This window comes from Dasypus novemcinctus, chromosome 12 (genome assembly GCF_030445035.2).
Source record: "Dasypus novemcinctus isolate mDasNov1 chromosome 12, mDasNov1.1.hap2, whole genome shotgun sequence".
Classification (NCBI taxonomy): Eukaryota; Metazoa; Chordata; class Mammalia; order Cingulata; family Dasypodidae; genus Dasypus; species Dasypus novemcinctus.
In genome coordinates, this window is record NC_080684.1 from 50029037 (window position 1) to 50044279 (window position 15243).

The 15243-nt window shown below is 37.5% G+C and overlaps 1 protein-coding gene across 4 annotated transcripts in view; it reads right to left on the bottom strand.

Annotated features, from left to right (window-relative positions):
- Positions 1-13457, bottom strand: part of MDM1 (Mdm1 nuclear protein) — a 28781-nt gene extending 15324 nt beyond the window's left edge. For 2 of the 4 annotated variants that reach the window (XM_058308402.2, XM_058308401.2), the window contains exons 1-7: positions 13268-13457; positions 12202-12316; positions 7974-8401; positions 6911-7045; positions 3954-4121; positions 2795-2895; positions 2611-2710 (exon numbers count right to left, since the gene is read on the bottom strand). In XM_058308402.2, coding sequence (XP_058164385.1) covers positions 2611-2710; positions 2795-2895; positions 3954-4121; positions 6911-7045; positions 7974-8401; positions 12202-12316; positions 13268-13285 — 1065 coding nt within the window. In that variant the 5' untranslated portion in view covers positions 13286-13457. The remainder of the gene's footprint in view (positions 1-2610; positions 2711-2794; positions 2896-3953; positions 4122-6910; positions 7046-7973; positions 8402-12201; positions 12317-13267) is intronic. The other 2 variants (XM_058308403.2, XM_071218936.1) reach the window with 2 other exon arrangements.
- Positions 13458-15243: the final 1786 nt, after the last annotated feature.

The following is a 15243-nucleotide window of genomic DNA, read 5'->3' on the forward strand; positions in this document are numbered from 1 at the left end:
TATTTAATTTAAAACAATATCCTACAAAATAATTGTAATATGTTCAACCAAGTGACAGAATATTAAAAAACAACATTCTGTCGAACTTCAAAGTGATCTGAATTTCTTAATATGCAAATAATAAGTGAATAATACATGTGAAAAAATATGAAAAGCTTTATAACCCTCTGAAACCCTTTCATTATATACATCATACTGCCACCTGCTGGCTTTCCTAAAATAAAATTCTACAATATGAAAAAAAAAAATTAAGTTACAGCTTTACCATTAAATTCTGTTTAAAATAATCTTTATTCTCGAAAAACTTATATTTCCTATTATAAAGATGGAATAGTAGCATTAGAAGGATATGTGAATACTGTCTTATAGAAGTGCTTTTCTTTCACTTAAAGGCAAATTATGGAGATGACAAATACACATTCATCCCAATGTTATATGAGTCGGGGTACCTAGGACTTAGGATCAAATACCCAAAGACTAGACTATAAATAGATTTGAAAAGGACAATATCGCAAACACAGAAGAAAATAAAATGATATAAAAACTAGAAAACTGTAACATGACTTAAAAAGGGAGTTCATGTTCTAATGATAACAAAGCCACTGATGTCAAAAGTTACTCGAAGTATTTGAAAACTAATCCTTCCTGAAATGTTGAGCGGGGGAAAAAATCTGTATTTACCAATTAATTTTTACTTTATATGTAATTCTAATTGTGTCTATGTTAATAAATGACATATAAAAGTAAACAACTCTATCATTAAAAATGTATATATGAAAGTAGGTTAAACTTTTTTAAATGGATCCTCTATCTCATTTGGAGGAGTACCTTAAATTCAGGTGCTGCATAATCAACTACTCGCAGTAAATGTCTTCCAGTAAAAAAAAAAAAAAGTCTACGATTTAGAAAAACATGGCCCAAATTAAGGGTCTATAGCTTGACCAACTAAAATTGTTATTACTATCAATAATCCCTGACTTCTCAGCTAAAAATTCTTTTTCTTTCTAACTCTAATTTACTTTTTAAATTATTTTACCCAATGAGAATAGGGAAAACTATACCATTAACTTAAATATTTATAACCATCAACAGCAATTTAATAAAACAAACACACAAATAGTCATTTTACCAACTTATCAAAAGAGGAAAACTTGAAAAAACAGATCTTACATTAACAGCAAAATGTTCTCTTCTAGCAGGGCAGAGGAAAGATTTTTACCTCATCAAGACATCAAAGGTAACAATACTCAGTCAATTAAGTATTTAGTTTTGATGCCCAAATACCAACTCATCTTAATTTATAGAAGTCTCAGAGATTAGAAGACAACTTTTCCAAAACCAGGAGCTCCTCATGACCCCAACCAAGAGAAGTACCTAAGGGCCATGGGCCAAGGGCTGCCTCTAGTCACCATCACACCAGGCCTCTATGGCCACACTCTGAGTCCTCCCCTTTGTCCCTGGCTTTTCTTCACACCCCGTCACTGCCCAGACACAGAGCTCCTCACCAAGGTCTGGGATGGTTAAAAACTGCCAGAAACTTCACCTGCCTTGATTCCCTTCTTCCATCATGGTGACTCTTGATATTATATTTTCAATTTGAATTCACCAGGGTGAACCCCTTCGAGCTTTGTCTTTTACTCTGTTTGTGCTTCCTCTGAGCCGTGCTCAAGTAGAGAAGTAAAGACCACCAAAAGAAGCCACAGTGGAAGAAATCAAGAAACCTCCCAAAACAACCCGTGGAACATGGGAGTCACCAGCCCAAAACACCAACAATTCAGGGCCAGCACCTCATCCCAGAGCCTGGAATAGGTACTGCTATTAAAACTATGGTTTTAAGTACTGAGTTAAATAGATTCATCTCCCACCAAACTACCCCTCTCCTTACAATAACACGGGTCTGGGGGGAGCAGAAAGAAATGGGGGGACATTTACTGATGTCTAATCTAAACTAAAATGTTTTAATTTATCTTACACAGAAAAAGCAGAAAACTATCAAGATATGGTTTAAAATATGCTGATTCTACAACAACCAAAAAAGTTCCACTGTTTATCCTTTGACTTTAAGAGTCTAGTACTAAACTAGTACTTCCAAACTCTAAGAATACCATTTCCCTCAAATCTTTTTTTAAGTCCCCAGAATTTCTCCCACATATCAGAGGGTCCCAACACAACCTCTAGCAGTTCAACGTGACCTTTCCTTTTGCTTACGCATGGTAAGAGTACACATGGATAGAGGGTGCTACTATCAGGCAAATGATCTAATCTTGAAAATTAATCTTCAGTCAAGAGACTGCAGGTCTATGTGTTATAAAGTAGTGAAATACATAATACTACAATTCCATAAACTGAGTTTATTAGCACAGTAAATTGTAAAACCTTTTTAACTTTAAAGACTTTAATAATAAAAATATTAATGTCTAAGAAGCCAGTGGTATCAAAAGTAAACAAATTACACCCTAATACAATTTTAAATTCTGTTACTTTTAGTGCTCTTATTTTCTGACAGATATTTAAATTGTTGTTTCTATTACTAAATGAAACTCCTTGTAAAGTTAAACTGTTATGCAGCCTGAAGGAAAATGTGGGCTTACTGAACTTGTAAATACTCACCTGATTTGGCATGTTTTCCTTCACATGTGTCCAAGACCCTGCTTTATATAAATATTGAGTTGGGCTCAGAAATTTTGCTCTATATTCAGAATTCACCTTCCTATAGAAATGAAATGAGAGTAAATATAATATATTCTGCCATGTTGATCACCTAAATACCATATATTTCTTACAAAATACATACCCAAGTCTTTGATGTCTCCAAGGAATAAGTTTTTTTTTAGGCTGGTTTGAGTCTTTCGATTCCATCTCTGCTTCTGGTTTTAAAGGATCACCTTTATTACACTAAAATGGAGATAATTTAAACTTTTTACACTTAAAATACTCTAAACTGAAAACACATATGTTATAAGGTTATACTCATATATTGTATTACATTTCTGTCTTTTGGTGTAAGCTTTAACTACTAAAGATAAAGCATAAGGTTAGTGGTTTCTGAAGTGTAGCTCAGAATACAGCTTCATTTTCTAACAATAAAGATTTCAGATCCTTGCCTAGGGGAAAAAAAACACTAAAATATTAGCAAACTTGATGTTACTACCTATTGAACAGTGTTTGCCCCTGGTATTCTAAAAGTACATTAATTGTGTTACAGTGATTAAAAGTAGGGTTCCTATAAGTAAGTTACCACATTTACTAAAAAAGTTAACAACTCTTTTCTTCTCCCCAAGAATGTCATAGGTCCAAAAGAAAAAAAATCATTTTACTTTTAATCATACATTTTTTATTTTTGAGGACACAAAGTATCAGGTATCAACATCCCAGGACATCCAAATATAGTATTTATACACCATTTACCTATAATTTACAATAATTTTAGCCTGAGCCTGCAAGCTAAACAGCTATAATTTCGCACAGAAGCAGGTGTTTCTATAACCTGAGGTAAATCATGAACTACACTGACACATTAAAGCTTTACCTTAAAATACATGTGTGCATATATGTTTAATTTCCATTATTTAATTTAAAACATGTGTTTCCATCACTATTGCACTTCTGGAGCTCACATTAGTATAAGGGAATCATTGGCATGCCATTGTACACTCACCTGCTGTGTAGCTAAGCATTTATCACACTCTATTTAGTTACTTATACATGTCTGACATTCCACTAGACCAAGAGCTGCTGGGGCTTGGTGTGTTTGTTATTCTTGAGCTCTCAGTACCTACCCGGTGCCTGGCACTTAGTAGGTGCTCAATGCACATTTGACATTTAAGGAACAAACAAATGAATGCATGAATTAGTTTTTAAAAAAAAAATCAAGTTGTAGTAAATGAGAGAAAATGTGAGGGTCTAAAATCATGGGGATTTTGTTTTGTTTAAGGTTAAAAGTCAGTGAATACCTTCATTTCAGGGGATGCAGTTTCAAGATTGCCGTTTTCTTTCAAATCACTTCTTAATTTCGGTTCTTTCACTGGAGATAAGCCCTTGAAATTTCTTTTGTATTCAGTTTCATGGATGATTGAGTTACCTTTGAATTGTGGAACAAATTTGCTTTTATTGTGGAAAACCTTAAAATAAAAATTACTTTAGTTTAGTTTTTTGTTGATTAAATATGAAGAACTTAGATCTTCAATTGCTTTAAAAAATCTCAACCATAAAGTTGAATTAGGGGATATAAAACAAGCAAAATTATATATGATTGTAGTTTCATGTCACCTATCAATTTCACAACCAAAGATCAACTTTCTATACTCATTGTTGCATTGTGAATAAGTTTTTGTAATCAAATAGTGTGTAAGAAAAAAATATAATAATAATAAGCCATACTTGTGTCTGATCTTTTCTCCCCAAAGCTCCTCATTCCTCCACCCATCACTTTGATAATGTGTTAAGCACAGACATTAGCTATGATACGTGCATTAGTAATCAGGTGACTGAGGTTAAAACTGTCTTTACAAGACAATTGTGTTGTCAGCACTACAGATTTTTGCCTCCTTACATGAATTTTTTTCTTCCTGCAACAAAGGAAAATTCTTAACATATTGAGTATCTGATATGCTCAATTTGTGAAGTTTTTCTTCTTTGCTGGCTTATTTTTAGCTTTTTTTAAAGGCAAGTATCATTTCTATCTTTAGATGTTTCCTTTCATTTGTAATATTTCACAATATGGTTTCTATTTTTAAGATATATCACCACTGTTTACAAGGAAACAATTGAAAAAGGTAAGGAGTTCAAACATGTATATCAAATTGCTTTGTAATGCTGAACAGCACATCTGTATACAGATCAAATCCAAACAATTTATCTTTTTTGGTACAGAATAACCTCAAAGACATTCCTGCTGGAAAATTATTCTGACTTCCTTACATATTAATAAAAGACATCTTTTATAAAGCAGGTGTTTGATAAAATAGAACTGAGTAGTTCCTTTAGATTAGAGGTCCTTCATCAACAAGCACTGAAAGCTTCTGTCACAGGGATCTTCAATTCAGACTCTGAAACTGATATGCTTGGAACTAGCAAGAGTATTTGTTTCTAAAAATATTCTTTCAAACTCTCAGTGAAGAAAATGTTGTAGAAGTTGAGAGAGGTTTAATTATTTGGTATAGAAAGGCCAGGACTCAGGAATAATTTTGGGAAGGAAAAAGATTTATTTACAACTGGCCAGGCTCAGAGCTTTTTATTTTAAAATTCGAGCCCTGAACAAGATTTTTAAGTTTTTTTAATACAGAAAAAAAGGTCAAATGGTTTTTTGTTTCAGTGCTTAAGAAGCTTAAATTAGCATATATTTTTTATATCTTAGGTAAGCTTTTAGCATAAACTTTATATATTTTAAATCAGCTTTTAGTACATTTGGTTTGCATTTTCCCTGAACACTTAGGAGTTTATAGAGTTTGCATTGTTAAACTATTTCTTCAGAACTGAAGTTATTGTTATGGTTACCAAAGACAGGACTGCAGTTCTCACTGTCCCAAACGCACAGCTCAGGACAAATACAACTCAGGTTATCTACAAAAAAATGAACAGCCCCCCCACCTACAGCCTATATCAAAAGCAATAGAACTACTAGTGAAAACATCAGTAATGATTTATTTTTTATGGTTCTCTGATTCTTAAAAAAATAACAATTCTACACAATACTTTATCTGGCACAGTTAAAAGTTGTCCATAAGGTTTTAATATGAATGAGCTCTAGCTTATAGATCAAATCCTTCACAAAACCTATGCAATCACAATTTCTAGGTCATAAATAATTGTGTAAGTACACTTACTATGCAAGACACCTGTAAGCAAGCAAAGGAAGTGCTGGTCCTGTTTACTAAGTTGACATGAATACATACCACTTTATTTCATATATTCCTAAAATATTATATTAATTTTCAACATGTTTTAAATAGCTGAATAACAAGTATGTCCAGAGCCGCCACAATTTATAAGATCATTGATATCATTAGTTTAATGCAGGATAACTGATGCTATTGTCTTGCTGATTCTAATTATCCTCTCAGTCTTTTGGGGTATATAAAGCATACAAGTGAATGTGAGATACAGAAGAAAATGAATGTGACAATATGTGAATGTGTGTGAGGTATGTGTGTGTTTATAAAGAAAAACACAAAGACGAGGATAAAGAAAAGACTGAATCACCATAGGCAGTTAGTGGAAGTATTTCCCACCTAGGCCTGAGAGTATGGTTAGGAACAATATATGAGAGAGTTAAGAGCTTAAGAACTGTATAGACGATGCCAGTGGTAAAACAATAGAGGATTTATTAGTTATGGTCATCTGATATTCAAACTGTGCAAGGATACAATGAAATCTAGTGTCACAATAAGTTTATCGTTATAGCTTTTGAATTTTGTAAATACAAAACAATTGCTACTACTGTATGTTTGAATACAAGAACAAAATCATATATTTTATGTTATTTTGAAAATACTTTAAATTTATAAAAATATCCAAAGCATTCATGACCTTCTCAGAAGGCAGAAAACATTTACTATACTACTCAACTAAATACAACATTTTAGAATTAAACCCATTTAGTAAAAACTCAAATTTAAAAATCCTACAGCATGCAAAAACTTACCAATTCCCCAAGTTTTCATTACCCTGTCTGATATTTAGTGTATTTGATGGATCTGCCAACAGTGATCATCAGTAGCCTAGGACAGTAAATTTATGACTATAAGTCATAATTACAAGGTAGTTTTAACAAAAGTCTCACTTTCACTTTTCTAGAACCTACCTCTAAGGCCTACTGAAGCACTGAATTTCTTTCTTTCATCTCTTAGTTCTATGTTAATCTGCAGCAATATAGCAAATGAAATGATATGTACTACATCCATTAAACTACCTGATTGGCTGCAAAAACTGGAGCAGTTTCCTTAGGGGTTTTCCAAACAAACTGTCTTTGATATTCAGAATTTCTCAAAGTTTGATGTGAAGGAACAACAGTCAATCCAGCTTTCTTCCGCAGAAGTCTATCCAACTGTTGGGAAAAAAAATTCCCACTCAAGGCCATTAAAAATTCCTATTCAAACTTTTTCAACATATAAATCATCTCTTTTACAAGGTCAAACTACTTTAAATTTCTTTCTTAATACCGTCCAGGAATTATGTACCCCAGAAAAAGATACACCTCTCAGTTCTCTCCTACCAATTAAATAGACTACTTAGAAACCACAGCATCTTGCCTTATCCACCTCCCACTTCTGTGGTCATCCTTACCCTGTCCACCAGGCTCCCACAGCACCTTCCTTGCTTCTACTTTGCACCCTGGCTTTCTGAAAAAGCCACGGATCCTCTCTGTAGTTCCAATGAGCAGTGAACAGGAAATGGGGAAGAAGCAGTGGAGTGGAGAAAGAAATGTGGGAAGCAGCGAGATCCCTGCATGGGTCCCTGCAGCCTCTGCTTAAGTGCTCTCAGGGTCCTTCCACAAGCCAGCTGTGACATAAGAGAGCAGAATGGCAAGATCTTTGAGATCCAGCCAGAACTCTCCTTCCTTTTACATTTTGTCAATTGAGATTCTGTTTGTTTTCCTGTTGGTACACGATAGGATACTGAAAAGGGGCTAGGCAGAAGTCAGCTCACTACCCCTGCCAGAAGCAATGGCCTACTCCCCTTCTCTGACTCAACTTGATCTCTCCCTTAGGACTTAGGTGCCGATAAATGATGACTAAAATCCAGAGGCAGGCTGTCCACCCAATAAAGCGATATCTTAATATAACCAATGCAAAATAGAGAGCTTTAAGAATCGAACTAATTCTCAATGACTAAAGTAACAGCCTCTTATGAAAAGTAGACAGGAAAACAACAATGGACAAACATTAATCACAAAATGAAACACTACTGAAATGATGATGAATCCTACAAGAAACCTACACTTTTGAAAAGAAATATATTGTGAATATGCCTACCCCATTATCCACTTTTTCGGAAAGAAGCTTGGTAGGGAGTTCCAGTTCCGCTTTTTCATTAACTGATGTATGATTTGCTAGCTCGGAAGAGTGTTCCAGTTCTGCATTTTCTTTCACGGGTATATGGTTTGACATTACATCCTCATTATTTTCTATAAGGTCTGAAGCCCCTTCAGATCTGGAGTCTGCAGAGTGAGATCTGGTTCTCTTGGGAACCCTGGAAGTTTCCAGTGTGAGAGCTTTTCCTTGGTTAGCATCTTCATGTTCTGCCTCTTGTGATTTTGGTGTTACTGAGCCTTCAGATTCTGGTGATAAAACCACACCATTTTCTGAATTATTAGCTCCCTTCCATTCAAGAGATTTTGAAATCTGTGGGTCATGATATGGAACTCTTCTTTTTGAAATAAAACTTGGTTCTCTCGTGATCCCTATAAAACACAGTATACAAAAACAGTAGCTGCAAAGCACAGTTACAAAAACAAACTTTAATAGCACCCATGAGAGGAGAAATAGAATGGATTCGAGTGGACTTACTGATATTCTACTATGAAACTACTGTGATTAGTAATGGAAGAAATTGTAGAATTGATGTGGATAAAGTAGCCACAGTAGCTGCTGAGGGTAGGGAGAGGGAAGAAGAGATATGATGTGGGGGCATTTTCAGGACTTGGAGTTGTCCTGGGTGGTACTGCAGGGATAGATGCTGGACCTTGTATGTCCTGCCATGGCCCACTGGATGGGCTGGGGGAAAGTGTAAATTACAATGTAATTATCCATGTGGTGCAGCAGTGCTCCAAAATGTATTCACCAAATGCAATGAATGTCCCATGATGATGAAAGAGGTTGTTAATGTGAGAGGAGTGGGGTGAGGGGGGGTGGGGGGTATATGGGGACCTCTTATATTTTTTGAATGTAACATTTAAAAAAAAAAGAGAGAGAGAAAAAAATAAAAAAATAAAAAATAAAATTCAGTTGATACCGATAAAATATTCTTCTGCTTACAGAGGAGAAAAATAAGTATAGTTATCCAACATATAGTTTTTAATTTTGCCTTACAGAAGTATTAAAAGTTTGACCATAACAAAAAACTTAAAATTGGGGTCACATGTTCGAGTTATCCTAATACAAGTCACTAGAATCCCAGCACCATGGACCTGGCAAGTCAAGTGGCACATGCTGCCTCAGTTTTTAATTACTTTCCTGTGCTACTTAATAGAACAATGGGGGCCCTAGTACTGTCAAAATTTGGAACTTTTCACAAAGCTTCTCTTATGCAGAACAGACCAAGATGAGAAGGGATGAGATGTCATTATGCTGGATCTTAGTTCTATATTAGCCTTGACTTCCTGAGAATTAAAAAGAATGAACCCTTTTCACAAGAGCTAAGAGCTAAGATACAATTTCTCTGTATTTCTGTCTGGCAAGCAAATGTCTTAAAAAACCTAACACTCTGCCCAGGTAAAAGGAATTCTGTAGAATGACAGACACTGAGATACTGCCCTACTTTGGGGCTGTTCTATAAATAGAAGACTGTACAGGGGTAGGGAAAGAAGATTAAGACCAGAACAGGAGGAAAATGGAGGTGGACAGGAAGTCTGGCATAAGGTAATATCCAAAGGTCCTTAGCCTTTATCATGCACATTTTGGCCATCAAACCCAGGGTCCCCATTTTTATGAGACTTCTCTAGACCAGCAGTCTTCAAATTGGGTGAATATGTGTCTTGGGAAACAGAAAGACATTCCAAGGAATGGGCAGCTAAAGAGAATCAATTTCTAGATCTTTAACTTCTCTTTGTACTTTTTTCTAAAACTGATCTCCCTGCAACCTACACCTGCCATTAGTTGTTTCATTTCCCTCTGCCCTTTTCTTAACCTCCCTTTTCCCACTTAACAACAACAAAAAAAGGCACATCTCACAGTCAGCTGAAATTTACTATGGTGCTCAGGAGGGAAGGGAGAGACAAAGAAAGGGGTAGTATGAGAATATCTGACAGCAAAGAGAACAGAGATTAGAAATAACAAAGGGGAAGCACCTTATTTCATCCGGCTTCACATATTTTTTATCTACTTATCTGAGAATTAAAATTCAGGTGTAATTAGGTTGTCATGGAAACTGCATATTAACACATTTATTTAAACTGAAATGTAAAGTTGGACCTTTTTTGTCCCAAATAATTAGTTTGATTTGTCTGGTTCATTTGTCAATGAGAATTGCCTTTGTCAATTATATAATGAACAATTCTATGAACTGCATAAGCTGAATCAGCAGCTCCAAAGTTTTAACAAAATGTACGTAAAACACATAAATACGCCATATATCAGAAATTACATCATTTGAAACTCTCCATTAAACTTATAATCGAAAATTAAATATCAGCTTAAAAATATAAGAGGGTGTACAAAGATTTTCAAAATTCTTTTAGGGAATATGATAGCAAGATAGTTTGAAGACCACTGCCCTAGACTTCTCTGCTTTAACAAAGAGTCAGGTTTCTGGTAGAAGATTAAAATGAAAGAAGATTCTCAAGGGATCTACACTTGTCTCCCAACACAAGAAACACTCAGGGGAACAGAAGCATGACTTTACAAGGATGTCCACTCAGTCCTAGATAAAACTGCTGTCGTTCATTACTAACCTCCCACCTCCCTTTCTGTGTCTCCTGGAGTTTTCACCTTATCCCCAACACCTAGGTATGCAGAAGCCCCATTACTGAAAATTCCCCTGTAAGGTGCTTCACCTAGGTCACACCTTCCTTCATAATGTACGTGTTCCAAAATGACTTTGCTCCCACAGTCTCTTTTCTCTGTCCCCATTCACAAATACAGCTGATCTAAGTTAAAATGTTATTGGGGCAACTGTCTAGTTAACCAATTCCCCTGTATCATATATCCCCTTAGGCCCTCTATAGAATACTCACACTTTCAAGAGATTTATTTTGGATTATTAATCTAAAGAACCTTGAATTTCTTGTTATTTGGAAAAAAGATTATGAGCAGGGGGCATTCCCATCACGCCAGAGAAGCAGGGACACCCAGCCCTGGACTAAGGATCCTGATATTTAGGAGGACCCTAAAGAGTCACCCACTCTAGTCCATCCTTCCTTTTGTTCTCCAAGCCTAATACTGGAAACTCTTCCCTCATCTTACTAACTTCTCAGGGCTGGCACTGCACACCTAAGTCTTTATTTTCCTCACTTCAAACGTCTAAAAGTGGAGGGACTTACATGCCCCATGCCAGGGCATTCTCACCACACACATGCTGCATACAGGGCAGCAAGCACTGATCAGAATAGGCACCAGGCCTTGAACATGCACCATCTCCTTTATCCCTCCCAGCAATCCAGTGCAACAGACTTCCTTATTCCCACATGAAGAAACAGGCCGTTTGTTCAAGGTCACATAGCTTTTGTGGATTCGAACACGTTTATTCATTCTTCCCAAAATTAATTTTAATAACTACTAGAGTATGATTATTATAAGGCCCTGAGTTAAGTACTGGACGGCAACAGGGTGGTGAAATAGACAGAGCCCTGCTCTTAGAGATCTTATATTCTAGAGAAGGCGAATTAAACAAGCAGGTCCAATAGCCAGTCTGTCTACCTTCCCTTCTACCATGCTCTGGGATATCTTGGTGCAGGGCTCTGACTTCTCTAGTATACAGTGATACAGGGAGGAGCATGTGTCACACACGATGACAACAATGTGAGCTCTAAACTTCTGGGATTTGAATAAAGCAGATCATTTCAAATCACGGTTCTGCCACCTAATAGATGTGACACTGAGCCAACTACTTACCCTATCTAAGCTTCCACTCCTCAAGACCTTGGGAGTACTCTTCCTCAGGCTTGCCCCTTCTCAGATTTCAAGTCTCAGTGGCTTTTCCTGACCATCCCATCTAAAGTGTTCCCCTAATGCAAACCTCCACCAAGATATCTAGCACATTATCCCACGACTTCATACAACAATCTGAAATCCCCTTATGTATTCACTGGTTTTCTCATTTACTGTCTCTTCCCATAGTTAAGGGACTTGGTCAGAGCTATATCCCTAGCAGCTGGGAAGAGGCCTGGCCCATAAACCCTCAATAAATATTTGCTAAACAAATAAGTAGGTCAACCAGGTCAAATGAACAATTCTAATGCATCATCATTTTTTAATAAATGGTTTTGCAAAGTTAGACCAAGGTTTACTCAAGTTATAATGCTATTTTTTTTGTTGTTCAACTTACCCAATTGATCTGATCTAAGTCCAGCCCATGGGTACTTTCGCCCCACTGAGGGATTATAGGACTCTGACAAATACGACTTTTTCCACAGAAAGTTTCTCTGGTATTCACTCAGTCCCTGTAATGCAAAGTACAATTTGAGTACAATGCAATTAGTGAATGTTGTTTTAAGGCAGACATCAGGAGAAAAAAAAAAAATTCTGAACCTCCAAAGAGTTGAAATACTTAAATATTGATAAACATAGAAAAGTTCCTCAGTAAGAGCTCATATTTACCCAGCCCTGTGCTTATCTCATTTAATGCTTTCAACCACTTGAGGAAGATGCTGGCAGGGATTCAAAACTCAGAGAGGCTACCCTTTTCTTTCTCTGATTTCAAAGCCCAAGTTCACGTCTGATAACAGGTGACAATCTAAATCCTTATCACCATAGGTTATCTTAACTAAGCTCTCACTAATACACAATATTATCAGTTATGCCTAGTACTTTTAGCAACGTTGGTAATGATAACCAAAGAAAGACAAACTCCCCTTCCATTCTGGATACAAACCCTTTAAGAACAAGACAGGATTTGTGGAAAGGTGGCTAGTCCCTGACAGCTACCAGCTACCTGGAATTTTAACAAACCCTAAAATAAATGCACGACAATACAAAAAAACGTGTATTTCTTACACCCTGCCTCTACTAAGGACCCATTTCTTAAGCCTTTAAGAGACACACTTCAAAGTTTTAAATGGAAGAGGGGTTAAATGCTAGGCTGTGAGATGGGCCCTATGTGTACCTTTCTGAAGTTGCGTTTACTTCTTTTCAAAAAGGGCCCTTCTCCCATCTCCACCCCCTGGTGTCCCCAAGTAATCCTATCTCAGTAACAGCTAACGGTTCTATACCACAACTCGCAAGTTTGTACGAGGAGACACGCACCCTCCGAGGATCGTGATAGGTTCGGGGGCTGACAGCCTCTGCGGGGTTGGAGGGAGGTGGCGCAGAAAGACAGCGTGGCCCCCGCGCCCCGCACCCGCCCCGCCGCTGCTCTTCCCAGCCGCCTTCGGGCCCGGGGACCCCGGCCTCACCTTAAAGCGCACCGGCATGTCGCCCAGCGCAGGAGTCCCCGCCACTCCGACAGTTAACGGGACAAAGAGCCCCGAGGGGGCGGGGCGACAACAGTAGGTTCCCTAGCAAAAGCCTCAAGCCGGCGTCCCCGACTAAGCGCCGGCGCAGTCCGCGCTTTCTTCCTTGAGCCCCGTCGCTCTGCCACTCCCCGCCCATTTTCAAGCCTAAGAACCAATAAAAACTCGGATAGTTCCTTGCCGTCACTAAAATCCCACCTATCAGCACCCAGAAGGAGACGCCCTAATCCAGAAGTCTAAAAGAGATGGCGGACAGAAGAACGGCCAATGAGGCTCCGGAAACTGGGATGGGCGGGGCCACGCGGGAGCTTCGTGCTGGAGAGCGTTCTTAGACAGGCGGCTTGCTGCGCCACAATGGGTCTGCGTTCTGGTGGGGTTAGCTTGTAGGCGGCCTCGCGGAACCGAGGTTCTTGACATCATAAAACATGATGGTGTGTTCTTAATTCCAAAATGTATGAGGAAACCGAATGTTTCTTTTTGTGAAAAGAAAATATCAAGTCTATTCTTCTGAATTTCTGTTCCCTCACCCGACAGCTACATTACACTACTTAATTGACACATCAAAAGGGATGGGCCAAAAAATAAATATAGCTTAGACAGGTTTTTTAAAAGTTGTATTGAATCTTGAAGAAAAATTGCTGTCTTCCTCCAGCGATGTTTTTCCCTAATCCCCCTCCCCTCCAAAAAATATACATTCAGCACTTACATTAGAAAACATTAAAGATGTCCCTGGGTCTCAGCTTTCAAAGCTTCAGGCTTGTCTCGCCTCTTATCCTTAAAAAAAAAAAATCCCATCTGATTTTAATAGACTATGGCCATTATCATCAGTAAATATGTCTTGAGATTCTACCAATGACAGAGCACTGTGTTGATTACCCTGAGGAATGGAAAAGAAATAAATTGGCTGGAAAGTTCCCTAATATAGTTTGGAAGAATGAACATGTATTTGTTCAACAATACATGGTATATTTATCATGTGCTAAGTTTCCAGATGAGGCGTGTAAATAATTACAGCTATGGGAGTTTGAAGGAGAGAATCATCCCTGAGGGCAGAGAAGATTAGAAAACACCTCAGGAAGAAATATTCAGACTCATCCTTAAGGTAAGAAGGACTTCAGTAAGTAAAGAGGAAAATGGAATGATCGAAGGCCAGGTACCTGAATGGAATACTGCCAGACTTCTTCCAGGAACAATGAATACAAGTACCTTTTATTTCTATCATTTGATGACTGAAAAAAAGTACTTCCTCTATTGAGGTTTCAAATATCAATGCCGATCCTTATGCTCTCCTTTAAGCATTTTCTGAATCCTAATTGATAGCTCTGTTCTTCTTCATTACCCAGTGAGATACTTAAAAAATGTATTTGAAGGACCTACCTGATATCTGAAACCAAGAGAATATTAAATTCGTCCCTATGTGGCCGGCACTCAGGGGGCCCTTGATAAATGTTAATTGGTGATGACAGCCTCTCTATCGTGTAAATTAAGAATGGCACAAACAAGACACAGTGGAACACAAAACAAAGTCTTCTGCAAGAAGGCAGACCGACCTTACTGAGTATGAAACACACAGTTAGTTCTGATTGTTCACATAGCTTTGTTACCACATGATGCTAAGGAAAAATCAGCATAAGTGAGCAGAATGTAGTAGCCTGTCTGCTAATTAAGGGCGATGATAGCTGCAGTGAAGCTCTGCTGAGCAGGGAATACATGACAAGAAAACCAGACAGCAGGTAGTAAAAACAACTTAGCCACAGCCTAGGTTTGCTGAAGATTCATTATAAGGGCTTGAGGAAGAATAGTTCACCTTGTTTTTGTTTTTTTTTTTAAAGATTTATTTATTTATTTAATTTCCCCCCCTCCCCTGGTTGTCTGTTCTTGGTGTCTATTTGTTGCGTCTTGTTTCTTTGTCCGCTTCT